Here is a 17,883-nt window from a genome sequence, read left to right as displayed (position 1 = left end):
TGACCTGCAGTCTGATTCACTACTGAAAGAGCACTTTCACTGCTAGAGTTCTACTCTGCTCTCAAGGAGGAGAACTTTCCAAACATGGGGAGACATGCTCAGAAGATGTTGGTTCTCTTTGGATCCACCTACATATGTGAACAGACATTCTCAGTCATGAAGTTTACCAAATCCAGGTACAGATCCTCTCTCACTGATGAACATGTCAGCTGTGCTTCGCATCTCCACCTCAGACATTCAACCTGACTTTGATGGACTTGTTAAAGCTCAAAAGAGACTGGATTTCTCACACTGAATGAAAAAAAAGAACTGAAGAACACTAAAATGTGGAAATATAACAAGTGAAATGGGACACATGATATTTATTTTGCACAGTTCTGAAAACATTAAATGTAAAGTCAAAAAGGCTACAAAAATGGGACACTTTTCTTTACACAGTTACACAGTTCAGTGACATGTCTTGTTTATTTTAGCTACAAAGATGATGTGATGTCTTTAGAAATCTAAGAAAATCCTTGTTTCAATAGTATATGAAACTCAAAATGTGACTGAAAATGAGTTAAATGTTTCACATTTTGTTTATCATTATTATTATTTATCATTTTGGAAATTCTATTTGAATAAATTATATTTTTGAAAGCTAACCTCACCTTTTAATTGCCAAATAATAACATACACTCTTACCAGCGGTCAAAACAATGCCATTTACTGCTTTTTATATAGAAATTAATTATATTATGCATAATTGAGTTCGGAATTTTGGCCCGGCCCTCCAAAATATTTTCAGTTGCTCATTTGGCCCCCTGGGAAAAATAATTGCCCACCCCTGCTCTACACCTCCCTCCCTCCCTCCCTCCCCAACTCCCACATCACGGTCAGTCCTCTCTCTCTCTCTACACCTCCCCCCTCCCCCCCCCCTCCCTCCCCAACTCCCACATCACGGTCAGTCCTCTCTCTCTCTCTACACCTCCCCCCCTCCCTCCCTCCCCAACTCCCACATCACGGTCAGTCCTCTCTCTCTCTCTACACCCTCCCTCCCTCCCCAACTCCCACATCACGGTCAGTCCTCTCTCTCTCTCTCTCTCTACACCTCCCTCCCTCCCTCCCTCCCCAACTCCCACATCACGGTCAGTCCTCTCTCTCTCTCTACACCTCCCCCTCCCTCCCTCCCTCCCTCCCCAACTCCCACATCACGGTCAGTCCTCTCTCTCTCTACACCTCCCCCCCCCCCTCCCTCCCTCCCTCCCCAACTCCCACATCACGGTCAGTCCTCTCTCTCTCTCTCTCTCTACACCTCCCCCCCTCCCTCCCCAACTCCCACATCACGGTCAGTCCTCTCTCTCTCTACACCTCCCCCCTCCCTCCCTCCCTCCCCAACTCCCACATCACGGTCAGTCCTCTCTCTCTCTCTACACCTCCCCCTCCCTCCCTCCCCAACTCCCACATCACGGTCAGTCCTCTCTCTCTCTCTCTCTACACCTCCCCCTCCCCAACTCCCACATCACGGTCAGTCCTCTCTCTCTCTCTACACCTCCCCCCTCCCCCCCTCCCTCCCCAACTCCCACATCACGGTCAGTCCTCTCTCTCTCTCTACACCTCCCTCCTCCCTCCCTCCCTCCCCAACTCCCACATCACTGTCAGTCCTCTCTCTCTCTACACCTCCCCCCCCCCCTCCCTCCCCAACTCCCACATCACGGTCAGTCCTCTCTCTCTCTCTCTCTCTACACCTCCCCCCCCCTCCCTCCCCAACTCCCACATCACTGTCAGTCCTCTCTCTCTCTCTACACCTCCCCCTCCCTCCCTCCCCAACTCTCACATCACGGTCAGTCCTCTCTCTCTCTACACCTCCCCCCTCCCTCCCTCCCTCCCCAACTCCCACATCACGGTCAGTCCTCTCTCTCTCTCTACACCTCCCCCTCCCTCCCTCCCCAACTCTCACATCACGGTCAGTCCTCTCTCTCTCTCTACACCTCCCCCTCCCTCCCTCCCCAACTCCCACATCACGGTCAGTCCTCTCTCTCTCTCTCTCTCTCTCTCTCTACACCCTCCCTCCCCAACTCCCACATCACGGTCAGAGGCTTTACTGACTAACAGAACCAAACACGCCTCCTTTGATACAGTCTAAATGGAGTGAACGGAATATTGCCATTGGATTACCATGGAAACAGAACCTGAGACGAACACCTGTTAGCTGTTACCTTCAGAGTATCCAGAATAATATCATAAGTTAATATCTGAACATTCCTGCCAATATCGGAGCCAATAACACCTGCAGGTAGACGGCTCCGGGTGTGAGCAGTGACATCGCCTCCTGTAACCATGGCAACTCATATCTCTCTCTTTTCTCTCTCTCTCTCTCTCTCTCTCTCTCTCTCTCTCTCTCTCTCTCTCTCTCTCTCTATGTCTCTCTCTATGTCTCTCTCTCTATGTCTCTCTCTCTATGTCTCTCTCTATGTCTCTCTCTCTATGTCTCTCTCTCTCTCTCTCTCTCTCTCTCTCTCTCTCTCTCTCTCTCTCTCTCTCTCTCTCTATGTCTCTCTCTATGTCTCTCTCTATGTCTCTCTCTCTATGTCTCTCTCTCTCTCTATGTCTCTCTCTCTATGTCTCTCTATGTCTCTCTCTGTCTCTCTCTCTCTCTCTCTCTCAATTCAATTCAATTCAAATGGCTTTATTGGCATGGCCAAAGCAAATGATTAATATTAAACATAAACATGGATTACAAAACAGATATCAAAGTACATACAAAATATCATCATAAAATAAAACATCAAATATTACAGCATATAAAACAGTAACTACTGGATTGTCAAGAGAGCTACTGTACGAACATTGAACTGTATAAAATGCGGTGTTTACTGTATTTTGTAAATGTGTGTGTTTGGCTATTGAGAACATTGTTAGAGCTGATGCATTTTGATGCAATATGTAAAATGTTCTTTCAGCAATATAAAGTATCAATACTAATTCAGCTTTTAACTAGCTTTTCTTTTTAACTAACATGTCTTAATTAAGTCATGCGTAAATTATGCAAGTAGTGTGTGTGTGTGTGTGTGTGTGTGTGTGTGTATGTATGTGTGTGTGTATTATGAGACTAGTTCAGCTTAGTGCAGATGTACTGGAGGAGCTGTTTAATTTCATTCATTCCTTCATAGTTCACTCTTCCTTGGAGGGCCTCTGCGTAGCTGCGTGGGGCCTGGTGTGGTTCTTCATGCTGTGGGCTGGGAAGGGGCCGAGGGCCAGGCTCTTGGTTCTGGTAGAGTCTCTGGTTTGTTGAGGGGTAGTAGCCTGGGCCAGGGCCAGTCTGGTTGTGCTGCTGGAGCTGGTGATGTTCTGGTGGAACGGGGGGTCTGTGGGGTGCGCTGGGTCTGGATGGATGTCTGGGAGGTATTTGGCTCCTGATGGGGTCTGAGGCGTAGTGGGGGCTCCTGGGAGGTCCTCTGGCTCCTGGTGGGGTCTGAGGCGTAGTGGGGGCTCCTGGGAGGTCTTTGGCTCCTGGTGGGGTCTGAGGCGTAGTGGGGGCTCCTGGGAGGTCCTCTGGCTCCTGGTGGGGTCTGAGGCGTAGTGGGGGCTCCTGGGAGGTCCTCTGGCTCCTGGTGGGGTCTGAGGCGTAGTGGGGGCTCCTGGGAGGTCCTCTGGCTCCTGGTGGGGTCTGAGGCGTAGTGGGGGCTCCTGGGAGGTCCTCTGGCTCCTGGTGGGGTCTGAGGCGTAGTGGGGGCTCCTGGGAGGTCCTCTGGCTGGTGTAAGATGGAGGCTTTGACGGCCCAGTGCCACATCTTTTAGTGTTTTTGTAAACATGCCCACTGCCTGCTTTTTTAAGTGGGAGTAGTCGTACAGGTGCTCAGGCGTTATATATATATGATGTGCAACGTGTACATTTGGGAGTGAGGCACATCCTCTGGTGATGTCAGCGTTCACCCTATTGATGGTCTTGGGGTGAAAGTCTCTGCGGGGTAGCAAGGTGGAGATGGTGATGCGTGAGTCTGGGAAGGTCACAGCTGCTTTCTCTGCTACTCTGGTGACCAGACTACCAACCTTTTCCTGTTCCTCCCGCAGGTTGTTGGTGCCAGTGTGGATGATAATATGGCCTGATGTGCCAAACTCGGGGTGCGCAAGGATTTGCAGTGCATCCTCTATTGTGGGGCACTAGATTTTGGACACTCTTGTGTTGGGGAAACGTTTTTGTTCTTGGATGAACTTGCCATTTGAGTCTATTAGGATAGCAACCTCAGTGTCCCTTTTCAGGGTGGTGGGCTGACAGTGTGAGAGGCTGGGGGAGGAGGGGGCATGGGGGGCTTGAGAGCCTCTCTCTGCTGCATCCTCGCTGGGTGGTGGGGGCTCGGTGGTGGGTGGGTTGAGGGAGGGGGGTTCGGTGGTGGGTGGGTTGGGGGATGAGGGGGCATGGGGGGCTGCATCCTCGCTGGGTGGTGGGGGCTCAGTGGTGGGAGGGTTGGGAGGGGTGAGGGGTTGTGGCTGTTCTGTACTGGTAGACATCACCTTCACCATGATGGCTGATATTTCCTTTGACATCTCGTTTCGCACCTGCATTATTTCCCGCCTCATGTTGTCCTTTGTTTCCCTAAGTTCTGTGGTGAGGGCCCGGTTGTCCTTCTGCAGGCTGGAGATCTGTTCCCTCAGCTCCTGTGTAGCAGACTCCAGCTGGTGCTTCCACTGCTGGAGGTCAGGGTGTGGTGTGGGGCTGGTGGAGAGCTGCTGTTCTCTCAGCTCAGTGAGCTCCACCTCTAGTAGAGCCAGACTGTCTCTCAGGAGGCTGACGGTGTGGTGGTCTGGGTGCTGGTTGTTATGACCAGGAGTAGGGGATATTTGGACAGTGCTGTGGACCTGGCTGTCTGTTGTCGGGGTGCCTGTGGTGATGGGAGAGCTCAGAATGCTTCCTGTGTCCTTTCTAGATGCTGCCCCCTTCTCCAGAGTGGGGAAGTCCTGTCCAAAGGAGCCAAGGGCAGCTTTGTTACCTTGCACCATGACCGTACCATTTTGGTAAAAGTTGACAGTCAGGAGCCTTCTCTCTTGGTCCTTGTCTCCGTCTTCAAAGATCTGAAGTTGTCTCCCCTTGCAGATCCCTCTCTTGGATAGGAAGCTGTAGTGCTTTGATATGGCTGTATGCCATGCAGTGAGTGACATGCTCAGTGTAGAAGAGCAAGTTGGTAACAACACCAGTGTTTTTAGAGTGGTCAGCATATAGAGTCTCTGGGTATTCTCGTTGTAATCTATGTCTGAACTTTATTCTCCCGTTCTCTGATTTGATCTCTTCTGGATATTCAAAAAAACAGGGAAGGAAAATGCCTGCTGCTGCCAGTGCTGCTGTCTCAGTGTCCATGTTGCTATATCAACTGGATAAAAAATTTGTGTGTGTCCCCTACCCAACCCCCCCCCCCCCCCCCCCCCCACCTCCAATGTACAGCCCTCACCCAACCCACCCAACCCCACCCCACCCATCCAACCTCCTCCAATGTACAGTTTCTACGCCAAATGTATATACACTCCTTTTCTGGACACTTTTGTATCACAAACAGTACTGTATTTGCAAATCTGATATGTCATAAATGTATAGATGTAGCAGTACTGTCTATCTGTATGTCATGTATGTCATATATGTTATGATGAATTGAAAATGGGGGACCCTGATGTAAACAAGACGAAAGTCTTTCTCTGGTCTGCATCCCCTTAACAATTGTATGTATTGAGCTGTACTGTACTGTACCCATTCTGCAATCTGTTAATAAACTTTTCAATCAATCAATCAATAAACAAAAACGAGCTAATAAAAGATATTCTTTAGAAAATAGCTTTGCTCTTTTCACTGTATTATTATTTTATATATACATATATAATTTTTTTTAAGTGGAGGCTGGGGCTCAGTGTAGGGAAAGTGTGTAGTTTGGAGTTAGATAGTTTCCCAACTAAATATATCGAATTATCTATATACAAATATAACAGTCTTCTTTATGAGGGTGGATAAATAAACCTAGACTGAATAAATAAATATTCTATAGATAACGTTTATTCTAATAAAAATGTTTATTTGTATTATTTAACCTGGTTTGCTCTTTTCAGTGTTATTCTTTAGGTTGGAGGCTGGAGCTCACAGTGTAGAGAAAAGACTGTGCCGTTTGGAGCTAGCTGGTTGGCTAGTTAGCCAGTAGAGTTAGCTAGCTTTATTTAGCAAGTCAAAGTTTGATAAATAAGCCCACACTGAGGTTTTCCAGCTAAATATGATCTATATATACAGATATAGCAGTCTTCTTTATGGTGGATATGTAGACCTATCCTGAGGTTTCCTAGCTAAATATGCTATAGAAACAGTCTTCTAGCTAATAAAAACGATTTTTTTAGCTAGCAGCTAACAATATAAAGTACATTAATTTTTTTTTTTTTTAACTTAAATTTTTTATTAACAGTTTTTAGACAGACGGCACTTACAAATAAATAATACAAAATAAAGAAACTAGCATCACAATAAAAACAAAAAGAAAAAACAGTGCACATAAATATTTACATGGGTATCACATGGTTAGTTGTCTGGTTCCCCTACTGTTGTTTTCTAGGTATTTGATACAAAGGCTGATTGTGTATCTCCCTTAAACAGGCATAAACAGGTAATTCCTACTCAAAGATGATAAATGCTGACTAAGGCTTGTATGTGTGATCTGGGTCCAGAGACCCTCCTTGAGCTTCTTTCTTCCCTTATCCTTCGTCCTTTCTTTTTTTTCTCTTGTTTATTAACTTTCACTTTGCGTTTTGGTTCACCCATACACAAACCACATCATCCCTGTATATTTAATATCACACCGTTAAACAGACATAAATAATAAGGTATAAAAGCATTCAGCAATTGTAATATCCCAAAAACAAAATAGAAAATACTAACTAAAGCACAGGTGTGTGACATGGGTTCATAGACCCTCCTTGAACATCTTTCCTCCTTTACCCTTCGCCCTCTTGTGTTGCATTTGGTTCTTCCTCTGTGATGTCGTTCTCGTTCCTTTTATAATCCTCCCACTTTCCCCATCTTTCCCCAAATTTCTCTTCCTGTAACCTCAGCATGTGTGTTATCCTTTCCATATCCTGTATTTCTTCCACTATTCCTACCCATTTTGCTATTGTCGGTGGGTCTTCCTTGTACCACAGTCTCGTTATTGCTTTTCTGGCCGCTATCAACATTATCTTTATTAAATATTTGTCCCCCCCTTGTATTCCCTCGTGTGTCAGGTCTCCTAAGTAAAGCACCAGTCCTGTTTGTGGTAGCCCGTATCCTAATATTCTGATCATTGCTTCCCCTATCTCCTCCCAATACCCCTTCAGCTTCTGACATCCCCAGAATATGTGCGTGTGATTTGCCCCCTCCTTCCCACACATCCTCCAGCATGCTTTTTGTGTTGGTGCATATTTTCCCTTCAGCTCTGGGGTTATAAAGAATCTGATTATGTTTTTCCATCCAAATTCTTTCCATATTCTCGATCCTGTTGTTGAATGTTGTACCTCGCATATGTTCCCCCATTCCTTCCCTGTTATTCCTATCTCTAGTTCTCTCTCCCATTTCTCCCTTATATAATCGGTCGTGTGTCCCTTGCTGGTCATTATAGCCCGGTATATTGCTGATATTACTCTTCCTTGCCCCCCTTCGTATGCCCATACTATCATCTTTATTATTCCATTCTGTTCCTCGTCTTTGGCCCCCCTTATTTCTTTGTTGTAGTAGTCTCTAACCTGTAGATATCTGAAGTGGTCCCTGTTTTCTAGTCCAAATGTCTCCTTTAATTTTTGTAGTGTCTGCATTTCTCCCTTCTCTATCATTTTGCATATCGCTGTTGCCCCCCCCCTCTCCCACCTTCTGAATCCATGGTCTAACCTCCCTGGTTTGAATCTCTTGTCATGTGCTACCCATCTCAGGACCCCTGACTGCTTCTCCAATTTGTGTGTTTTTACTACTCTGTTCCATATGGTCAAGGTGCATTTGGTGATTGGATCTAATAGTCCCTCTTTTTCTTTAAATAGTTCCCTATCTCCCACCAGAGCTTGTACCTTGTATCCCTCCCCTTCTTTTTCAATGTCTTTCCATCTTGCCTCATATCTGTCGTTACACCAGCACGTCACTGCTCTCAGTTGTGCTGCATAGTAATAATCTTGTAGGCTGGGTACTGCCATCCCTCCCTCTTCCTTTGGTAGTTGTAGTGTTTTATATCTGACCCGTGGTCTTCTCCCCGCCCATATGAACCTCGATATCAGTCTGTCCCACTCCCTGAATTGATTCTGTGGTATTTGTATCGGTAGTGACTGGAATAGGTACAGTAACCTTGATAGTATGTTCATTTTAATGACCTCTATTCTTGAATTGAAGTCCAAGGGCATTACTGTCCATCTCTCTAAGTCTCTCTTGATGTTCTGATTTATCTGTGTATAATTCGCCTCAAACAGTTTCTCCACCCCTCTTGTGATGTTCACCCCTAAGTATTTAATCTTGTCCATGTCCCATCTTATCCCGTACTGTTCTCTAATTTCCGTCGTTGGAGAATAGTTCCATGCTAAGGTCTGTGTCTTTGTCACGTTTAGTTTGTATCCTGAGTAGTGGCCATATTCCTTCAGTAGATCCATCAGTGCCGGGAAGCTCTTTTCTGGTTGCCTCATGTATACTATCACGTCGTCTGCAAATAGGCCTAGTTTATATTCCGTTCCCTTTATCCTTACTCCCTTGATGTCCTCGGTCTGTCTGATCAGTTGTGCCAGTGGTTCTATGAAAACGGCGAAGAGCGTCGGTGAGAGACAACATCCCTGTCTGGTAGCCCTCTCTAATCTGATTCTATCCGTCAAGCTGCCATTCACCTTAACCCTCGCTGTCGGTTCTTGATATAGCGCCTTGATCATCTTCATCGCCCTCCCGTTCAGTCCGAACCTCATCAATGTTTTATATAAGAATGTCCAGCTCACACTGTCGAACGCTTTTTCTGCATCTAGGCTAATCAGTACCGCGCTACCCCCTTGTTTTTGTATCTCCTCTACTATGTGTAATGTCTTTCTCACGTTGTCCTGTGTCTGTCTCCCTTTAATAAATCCAGTTTGATCTTCATCTATAATGTCTGGCATAAACGTCTCAAATCTTTTTGATATTATCGATGTATACATCTTGTAATCTACGTTAAGTATGGACACAGGTCTGAAACTACTACATAATTCCCTATCCTTCCCTTCCTTTGGTATCGTGGTGATTATGGCTTCCTTCCACGAGGGGGGCATTTTCCCCTCTTCCATCGTGTGTCTGAACGCCGCCCCTAACATGGGTGCTAATTCAGTTCTAAATGTCTTGTAGAATTCCGATGGGAATCCGTCGCTCCCCTGAGACTTGTTGTTTTTAGCTCTACTAATTGCCTCTTCCAGTTCTTGTTCCGTAATTATTTTATTTAATTCTTCATTCTGTTCTTTCCCTATCGATGGTAACTCTAGCTTCTCCAGATACGTTTCTATTTCCTCTTCTCCCGCTGCTTTTGGCTGTGTGTATAATTTCTCATAGTATTCTCTAAATGTCCTCTCTATTTCAGCTGGGTCCCTCAATATTTCATTAGTCTTTGTATCCCTTATTGTGTGTATCGTGTTCAACTTCTGTTGTGTTCTAATTCTCCTAGCCAACAGTCTGGTCGCTTTTGGTCCCCCTTCATAGTACGTTTGTTTCATGAACCTCGCTTTCTTTTCTATTTCCGTCAATAATTCCCTATTTATCCTGGCCTTTACTTCTTTGATTTCTCCGAGCGTTTCCTGTTCTTTTGATATCTGGTGTCTCCCCTCTAGCTTCTTCAGCTTCCCTATCAGATTGTGATATGTCTCCGTTCTGGCCTTCTTCAGCATTGCTGTTTTTTCCATCAATTTCCCCCTTATCACTACCTTCAGTGTGTCCCATAGAATGTTCGGGTCTACCGCCCCGTTGTCATTTTCTTCCTTATATCTGGCTATCTCCTCCTTGATCTGACTCACCACCCTTTTGTTATTTAATATTCCTACATTTAGTCTCCAAATCGTGTTCCTCCGTCTCCCTTCTAGATCTACTGTCAGATATATGGCACTGTGATCCGATATGTCCGCCACTCCTATACTGCTCTCCCGTGCCCTGTAACTGTCCCCCGTCGTCATCAAAAAGTAGTCTATTCTCGCATATGTCACGTGTGGGTGTGAGTAATGTGTGTATTCCCTGTCCATGGCGTGCATCCCCCTCCAAACGTCTGTAATTCCCATTTCCGTCATCTGAATATTCATATATCTACTGATGGGTGCCCGTCCTTTTCTAGTACTCGTGGTGTCTAGGTCGTGATTCAGTACTACGTTAAAATCTCCCGTACATATCAATATCCCTTCTAGTTCCATCACTATCATATAAAAAATGGTCTCATATAAATCCCTCTCACTCTCTGGGGGTGCATAAACATTTACTAACGTAACCATTTGGCCCTCCATTTTCCCCTTCACCAGAACAAACCTTCCCTCCTTGTCTCTTACTTCCTTGATCAATTCAAATTTGACTGTGTTTTTGATTAACGTGATTACTCCTCTCCTCGGGTTTTGTTCAAAGGAACTATAGTATGCATTTTCATATCCAAATCTCTTCAGTTTCTCATGACCCTGTGCTACCAAATGTGTCTCCTGCAGAAAAATCACTTCCATCTCACTTTTTTTACATTTCAACATCACTTTGCCCCTTTTTATCGCATTATTCATTCCATTAACGTTTAACGACATCATTTTTATACCTTTAACCCTTGTCATCTTTCTTCTTCTTTCGTCTGTCAGTCCCCCCCATGTCACACTCATTTCCCCCTCCGGTTGGAGCCTCCGCTCTCTTCACCGAATACATATAATGATTAACATAAATAAAAAACATAAACTTTACATAAAGTGCTCCCAAGGCGTTCGGGGGGTCCCTGTGTCCCCCCCTGTCCCCTGCTGGTGGGTGAGGGGTAATTGCCCTCCTAGCGAGGGGCTCCCTCCTGACGGCTTGGGGGTTTGTAACCCTTGCCCCCAATCGCTCGTCATATTTGTCCAGCTTTCTTACTGTTTTTTTTTTGCTTTCGAGCTCCTGGTCAAAAGCGCTCTGTCCTTCCTTTTGATCAAAGACCCTCTTTTCTTGGTCCCTCTCAATGTGACTCATATGTTTCATTGTCCCTCCTTCCTCCCATATCCGTGTGCGGTGTCTCCCGTGTACCCCTTTTTACTTTCTTTTCCTCTCCTCTATTTTCTATGTGATGTCCATTTATCCCCTTAATCCCTCCCAACTGTGTTACTCACAGCGTGTGTCTATGTATCTGTTTCAGTATGTTCTGTGTCTCGCTTATCAAACCTAGTTATATTTCCATTTATTTCCTCCATCAGCTTGTGTATTATGTGTCCATGTATACGTTACGTTCATTTCTATATCCTGCCTCTACCTGGGAATGTGTGCTTATGCATATGTTATTTCAGTTTCTATACTTTGTCTCTATTTGAATAGTTTTTTCAATCTCTTGTGCGTGTACTCATCCGTTCGCCTCCTCCCGCCTCCTCTCCTTCTCTGGCCTCCTCATCCGTCTCCGTCCTCGCTCCGTCACGTTTCACCTCGGCCTTCTCCTCTCTCCTCTCTCCGGTTTCCCGCTCTGATCCACCTGCGGGCTCCCTCCAATCTCTGCTGCAAGCTCCGCGTCTGGTCCTCCCGCCTCCTTCCTTCTCCGTCCTCCGTCATCCGCATCCCTCGCCGTCTCATCTCTCGCTCTGCTTCTCGTGCCGTTGCGTACGTCGCCGCCCCTTCCTCCCAGTGAATCCTTAGCGAGGTCATGGGTGACTGGAATCTCATTCCGTTTTCTTTCAGTGTTTTCTTCAGTCCCGCGTAGGACCTGCGTGTTATTGCTACCGCTGTCGAGTAATCGTGATCAAATGATAGTCTTTTCCCTTCGATTTCAATCTTCTTGGTCCACGCGGTTCTGAGTACCAATTCCTTAACCTCGAATCTCAGAAAGTTAATAATCACCGCCCTCGGAGGTCTGTCCGGTTGTGGTCTCGGAGCCAACGCCCTGTGGGCCCTCTGTATCTCCTTTTTTTCCAGTCCCGTTTCCTTCAGTTGTTCTTTGATAAGCTTTTCCACATATAGGGTCACCGATTCCCCTTCGACTCCTTCTTTCAGTCCCCATATTCTGATGTTATTTCTCCGTGACCTCCCCTCCATGTCCGACATCTTTGTCTCCATCTGTTCTTGTTTCTGAATCACACATGTTAATACCTCGTGTATCTCCGTGTTCCATTCCTCCGCGTGTGCTGTCCTAGTCTGTAACTCGGTCACGTTTCTGTCCTGTTCCGCCATCTTCTCCTCCACCCTTTTGATTTCTGTATTCATTTCACCTCTGAAGTCCTCCTGTTCCTTCCTCAATTCCTCCCGTAGCTTCCCAATATCATTCCTTATCGTGTCCGTGTTCAGTTTTATCGCCGCTGTTATGTTCTCCAGTATCCCGGCCTGCATGACCACGGCCCATCCTGGCATTCCCGTGTCTGCCTCAGCGGTACCTCCCCCTTCTTCCGCCTGGCTTTTCTCGGCTTCGCTTCGGGGATTCTGTTTCTTCAGATTCTCTCCTTCTCGTATGTTCTCCATTTCTATTTCCTTCACAATCGTTGTCTCTTCCTTACTTCTCGTGTGCATTTTCATTTTTAATTACTTTTCGGGTCTTTTTTTATCCGTTTTTTCGCTCATTTGACCAGGAGCTCTATCGCACGTGTGTTACCCGTCTGCTCTCATACCGGAAGTCCAAGTACATTCATTTCAGCTTCATAGCTTTTTTTTTGTATTACATTTTTTTATTATTTTTTAAACAAACATAAACAAACATGACAACACACGATAAGATATACAAGCATTGGGAGCTCCCGTAGCTCACCGCATATCTCGGCGCTATTTCTGCGTCGGGGAAAACCGTGCTCGTCACGGATCTGGGGGACACGAGTTCGATTCCCGGATCCGCCGTCATTTCTCAGAATGTCTTCCCCTGGCGGTTAGGTGGTCGAGCGGAGATTGCGTTCGTCACCAGCCCCGGAGCTGTGAGCTTGGTTCGCCTGTTCGAATCCAGCTCACAGCTCCGGGGTTGTCACCAGCTTGGCTGGCCGTCTGCACTGATACAATTGGCTGTATCAGAGGGTGGGAGAAGCTGGCGGGGTGGGTCCGGGTCGTTGTAAACAGCGACTCCTACAGTTCGGTCGGGGCGCCTGCTAAGCGCGGATTGGACGTGAGGGGGATAGTGTGGTCCTCCCACACGCTACGCCCTCTCAATGAGAATCCGCGCTGCCAGGTGAAAAGAAGCGGTGATTGGCTGGACGTGTGTCGGAGGAAGCACGTGGTAGCCTCCACTCTCCCAAATGATCTGACTGTGGGGGGTAAAGCGCAGTGACCAGGAAGGGACTGGGAATTGGCATACGACTAACATTGGGATGGGAGAAAATCGGAGGAAAATGGAGGGGGAAAAAGACCAAAAAAAAAAAAAAAAAAAAATGTCTTCCCTTGCTCTACATCCCATTTCAACCTGTTTCTGTCGGTCATGCTTGACCAGAAAAGCGATAAACGCTAAAAAATAAAGTAAAAAAAAAAAAAAAAATATATACAAGCATTATTAACAGTGCACATCCAATGAAATCACCATTTAGTTAAATGTATTATACAGGATATACCCCTAATATTTGCTATCTAATACCCTACACACATATGCTCTAGCTCGTACCCCCCCCTCCCGGACCCCCCATTGGATAATACATCCATTATCCCTCGCTCCTAACCAGACACTACCATTATATGCTAGCTTTTATTCTCTCCACCACTTCTAACCACATTGTCATTTTGGATTCATTGAGACCCAAAATTCTTGCTGTAGATATTTCTTGATAAATCACATCGAGATATGTAATAATCCAGACCTTTCGGAAAAAAAATTCCGGTTGGAACCATCGTGATGCTATCAGCTTTTTAGCCACTGTGATACCCGATAAAACCAATCTCTTTAGCTGTGGATGTACTGCACACTCAAAAACATCATTCAGCAGTAATACAGAGGGGTGTACAGGTATATTCAGAGTTAAGAGATTTGATAATTGCTGGGTCACCTCTTTCCAGAATATCTTAACTGGTGGGCAGTCCCAGTACATGTGCATAAATGTTCCCTCGTCGCCATTTGTGTATAAGGAGCATTTGGAGTCTTGTTTAAGACCCATTCTGTTCAGTCTTATAGGAGTCAAGTATGTCCTGTGAATATAGTTAAGATTGATTTGTTGATGGTCCGGGTTCCTTGATGTAAATCGAACATTTGCCCAGGCTTCTTGCCAATCTTTTTCCAGGTCTGGTATATCCCTCCTCCAGACTGAGTCTAGGTGGAGGGTTTCATACGAGGACGTTAGTAATTGATGATAAAAATCTGAAACAAAACCTCTCGATGTCTCTCTTTCATAGAAGAATTTGTGGTATCTGTGGTGTTTAATTGGTATCTTTAATGGAACACCGTGAGCCTTCAAACATAACAATAACTGTGCGTAAAAATAATATGTAGACTCGGTGAGATTACATTTTTTGTGTATTTCTTCATAACTACAAAAACCCTGTTTGTTGAAAACATCACCTAATGAGTGTATGCCTTGCTTTTCCCTTATAGGGAATCTTATAGGTCGTTTTCCAATCAAGAGTGCATTGTTATTGAATAAGGGAGTATGATTATGCCATTTATGTGGGTTAGAATATTTTTTTTGTGTTTCACGCCATATCCGGATCGCATGAGTAATTATGGGGCCAAATTTCCGTTTGCATTGCTTAATTGATAATTTAGTGTATGCTATGTCCTTCAGTCTATGTGGAGCTACTATATTTTCTTCTAAATTTCTCCAGGATACTAATGCTTGGGGATCAAACCATGTTGTCAATGGTCTTAAAGTGTATGCCTTAAAATAGTGGAAAAAATCTGGAAATGCCATACCACCATCTGCGTTGTTTCTCTGTGCGGTGGATCTTTTTATACGTGGTGGTTTGTTATTCCAAATAAATGTGTATGTGGAGGAGTGTAATTTTTTCCAGTAACCCTCTGGAGGGGGTAACGGTAGCATTGAGTTGAAGAAGTTGATTCTAGGTAGTACGTCCATCTTAACTATTGATATCCGTGCCTGTACTGAGTTTTTAAGTTTTGACCACCTGTCAAGGTCGTCTTTGATTTTGTTTTGGATTTTTATGTAATTGTGCTTCACCGTTTGTCTTATGGTGGGGAATATTTCCACTCCCAAACATCTAAAGTGTTTTACCATAGGTATCTCTTCTGGGAGGGTTATATTTCTTTTTGCAGGGGCGTTAAGTGGAAGGAAAGCCGACTTCGGACAATTTATCTTAAATCCCGATAAATCTCCAAAGTCCTCAATCAACTTGAGCAGATGAGGCAATGTGGTGTTGGGGTTTTGCATGAACAGTATTACGTCGTCCGCATATAAACAAATCTGATGTTGTGTGCCCTTGATTACGATTGGTTCTATGGATTGGGATTGTCTTATATATTGTGCTAAAGGCTCTAATGATAGATCAAATAGTCCGGGACTAAGAGGGCAACCCTGTCTAGATGAGCGTGATACCGGAAAGATTCCGGAGGTGATTATACCTGTTGTAATCATGGCCAATGGGTCTTTGTATAATACTTTAATCATATCAATGAAACCTTTACCTAACCCCATCCTTTCTAATACTGCCCATAGATACGACCATTCCAACCTGTCAAAAGCTTTCATTGCATCCAGGGACAGCATCGCCTTAGGCGTGGTGTCGTCCTTGTCAGCATCTAGTACGTGCAGTAATCGTCTTATGTTATCAGTGATCAAGCGGCCTCTTATGAAGCCAGTTTGGTCCGGATGAACTAAAGACGTCATATGCTTTTGTAATCTGATGGCTAATACCTTAGAGTACAGTTTGATATCTGTTCCGAGGAGGCTTAAGGGTCTATAACTACCGCACTCGGTGGGGTCTTTGTCTTTTTTAAGGAGGACTGTTATGAGTGCAATATTGTCGTTCTTATGGAAGTTCCCCTCCTTGACTGAGTATAAAATCATATTTAGTAATAAGGGTCCAATTATGTCCCAACAAGAGAGGTACATTTCTGTTGGGATACCGTCTCTTCCAGGAGCCTTACCACTTTGCATTTCGGATATGGCCTTCTTGAGTTCCTCTAGCGTGATCGGTGTTTCTAACTGTTTAGCGTCATCCTCTGAAAGTTTAGGGAGGTTCATTTGAATAAGTTATGTGTCCATTTTGTTTTGATCGAAGGTCGTTTCTGATTTATACAAGTTGGAGTAGAATTCTTTGAATGTCGCATTTATTTTTTCAGGGTCTGTAACAAGTCCTTGTTGTGCTCTAATGGTAGTTATATCTGCAAATTTTGCATTAACTCTTAATCGCATAGCTAATAGGTGACTTGGTTTGGAAACTTGAGAGTACTGCTGTTGTCTTGTGCTACGTATTTGTATTTCAGATTGTTGTCTGTATATGGCGTTAATCTCTTTTTTTAGTACATTAACTTGGTTTTCCAGTCGAACCGAGTTGTTGTATTGTAAAGAATTAAATAACGTTGAGTAAAGCGTTTCCAGTTCAGCCAGTTTTGAGCATCGATTCTTGCGCATTTTGGAGGAAAAGCTATCAGTGAAATCCTTGATCATTCCCTTTACTGACATCCATAATATTCTGGGGTCCTGCACCGAGTTTGCATTCCTCCGTAGGAATACTGTAAGAGCTTCTTTGAGTTGTGTAATGAATTCCTTGTTATTAAGCAGCATCGAGTTAAATCGCCATCTTGGGGCTCGGGAAGATAGTATACCAAATGTTCCTTTTAGGAGTAAATAACAGTGATCTGATAATGCATTGGGTATCATTTCCACATCATAGTTATCAAATAGTCTCGGGATGCAAAAACATAATCTATTCTGGATAATGTGTTATGTCTCGCAGATCGACAAGAGTACTTCCGGGTCGTGGGGTTAAGTGATCGCCATAAGTCATTTACACCTGTAATCTTCGACCAATCCTTTAATGCATTAGATGAATTTTTTTGTTCGTTGGAAAAGGAGGGGTAAGATTTGTCCATCCTTGGATTCCAAATGGCATTAAAATCCGCACCAATTATAAATGAGTAATCGGGAAGGTCTAACATTGCTTTGGTAAGTGTAGTGAAGAAACCAACTTCGTACAAATTTGGGGCGTATACCGCTACCAACGCTATTTTCCTGTTCTTGTGTACAATCTTAGCTATAGTTATCCGACCATCTGCATCAGACCATACTCCCTTCAATTCAATATTCAACTGCCGTCTAACGACTATGGCAACTCCACGAGTTCTCGTTCCAAAGGAAGAGTGACTAATGTTATGATATGTGTTGTCCGCTAACATATCTATGTCTTTCTCTAAAATGTGCGTTTTGCTTAGCAGAACCACGTCAACCTGTTCTTTTTTCATCAGTGTGAGCACGCTTTTGCGTTTGTGTTGATTATTTATTCCCCCAGTGTTCCAGATCATTATATTCAAACTAGCCATAATCTATACATGTTGTTGTGTAGTTGTTGGTAATGCTTCTGGAGTGCGAAGCTACAATAGAATAGATATACATCCAACTATTGAGGTCCCGTTGAGAGCCGAGCTTAAAAACATACATATATACAAATAAAAATCCCCTAACCCCCCCTCCCACAGAGAGTCGTACAGGACTGTGTTCCATAGACACATCCTACGCGTATGACTCCCTCCCTTAAGCCACGGGTTGCCCAAAATGAGCTTTGTAACCCTAATCTACCTATGCTAATTGCCATAGGATCTAAAACTTTCATTCTAATTCAATAGAATGTCGCTTTTGGTCTTGCGC

At 44.7% G+C, this 17,883-nt stretch overlaps 1 protein-coding gene across 1 annotated transcript in view; it reads left to right on the top strand.

Moving 5' to 3' along the window:
• hdac5 (histone deacetylase 5) overlaps positions 1-17,883 on the top strand; it is a 212,726-nt gene that overhangs the window by 143,175 nt on the left and 51,668 nt on the right. The window contains exons 12-13 of the mRNA XM_084329296.1: positions 4,615-4,726; positions 4,908-4,995. Coding sequence (XP_084185422.1) covers positions 4,615-4,726; positions 4,908-4,995 — 200 coding nt within the window. The remainder of the gene's footprint in view (positions 1-4,614; positions 4,727-4,907; positions 4,996-17,883) is intronic.

The sequence above is a fragment of the Notolepis coatsorum genome, assembly GCF_963971535.1.
Source record: "Notolepis coatsorum genome assembly, chromosome: 14".
NCBI classification, from domain to species: domain Eukaryota; kingdom Metazoa; phylum Chordata; class Actinopteri; order Aulopiformes; family Paralepididae; genus Notolepis; species Notolepis coatsorum.
This window is presented reverse-complemented; position numbering and strand designations above follow the sequence as displayed.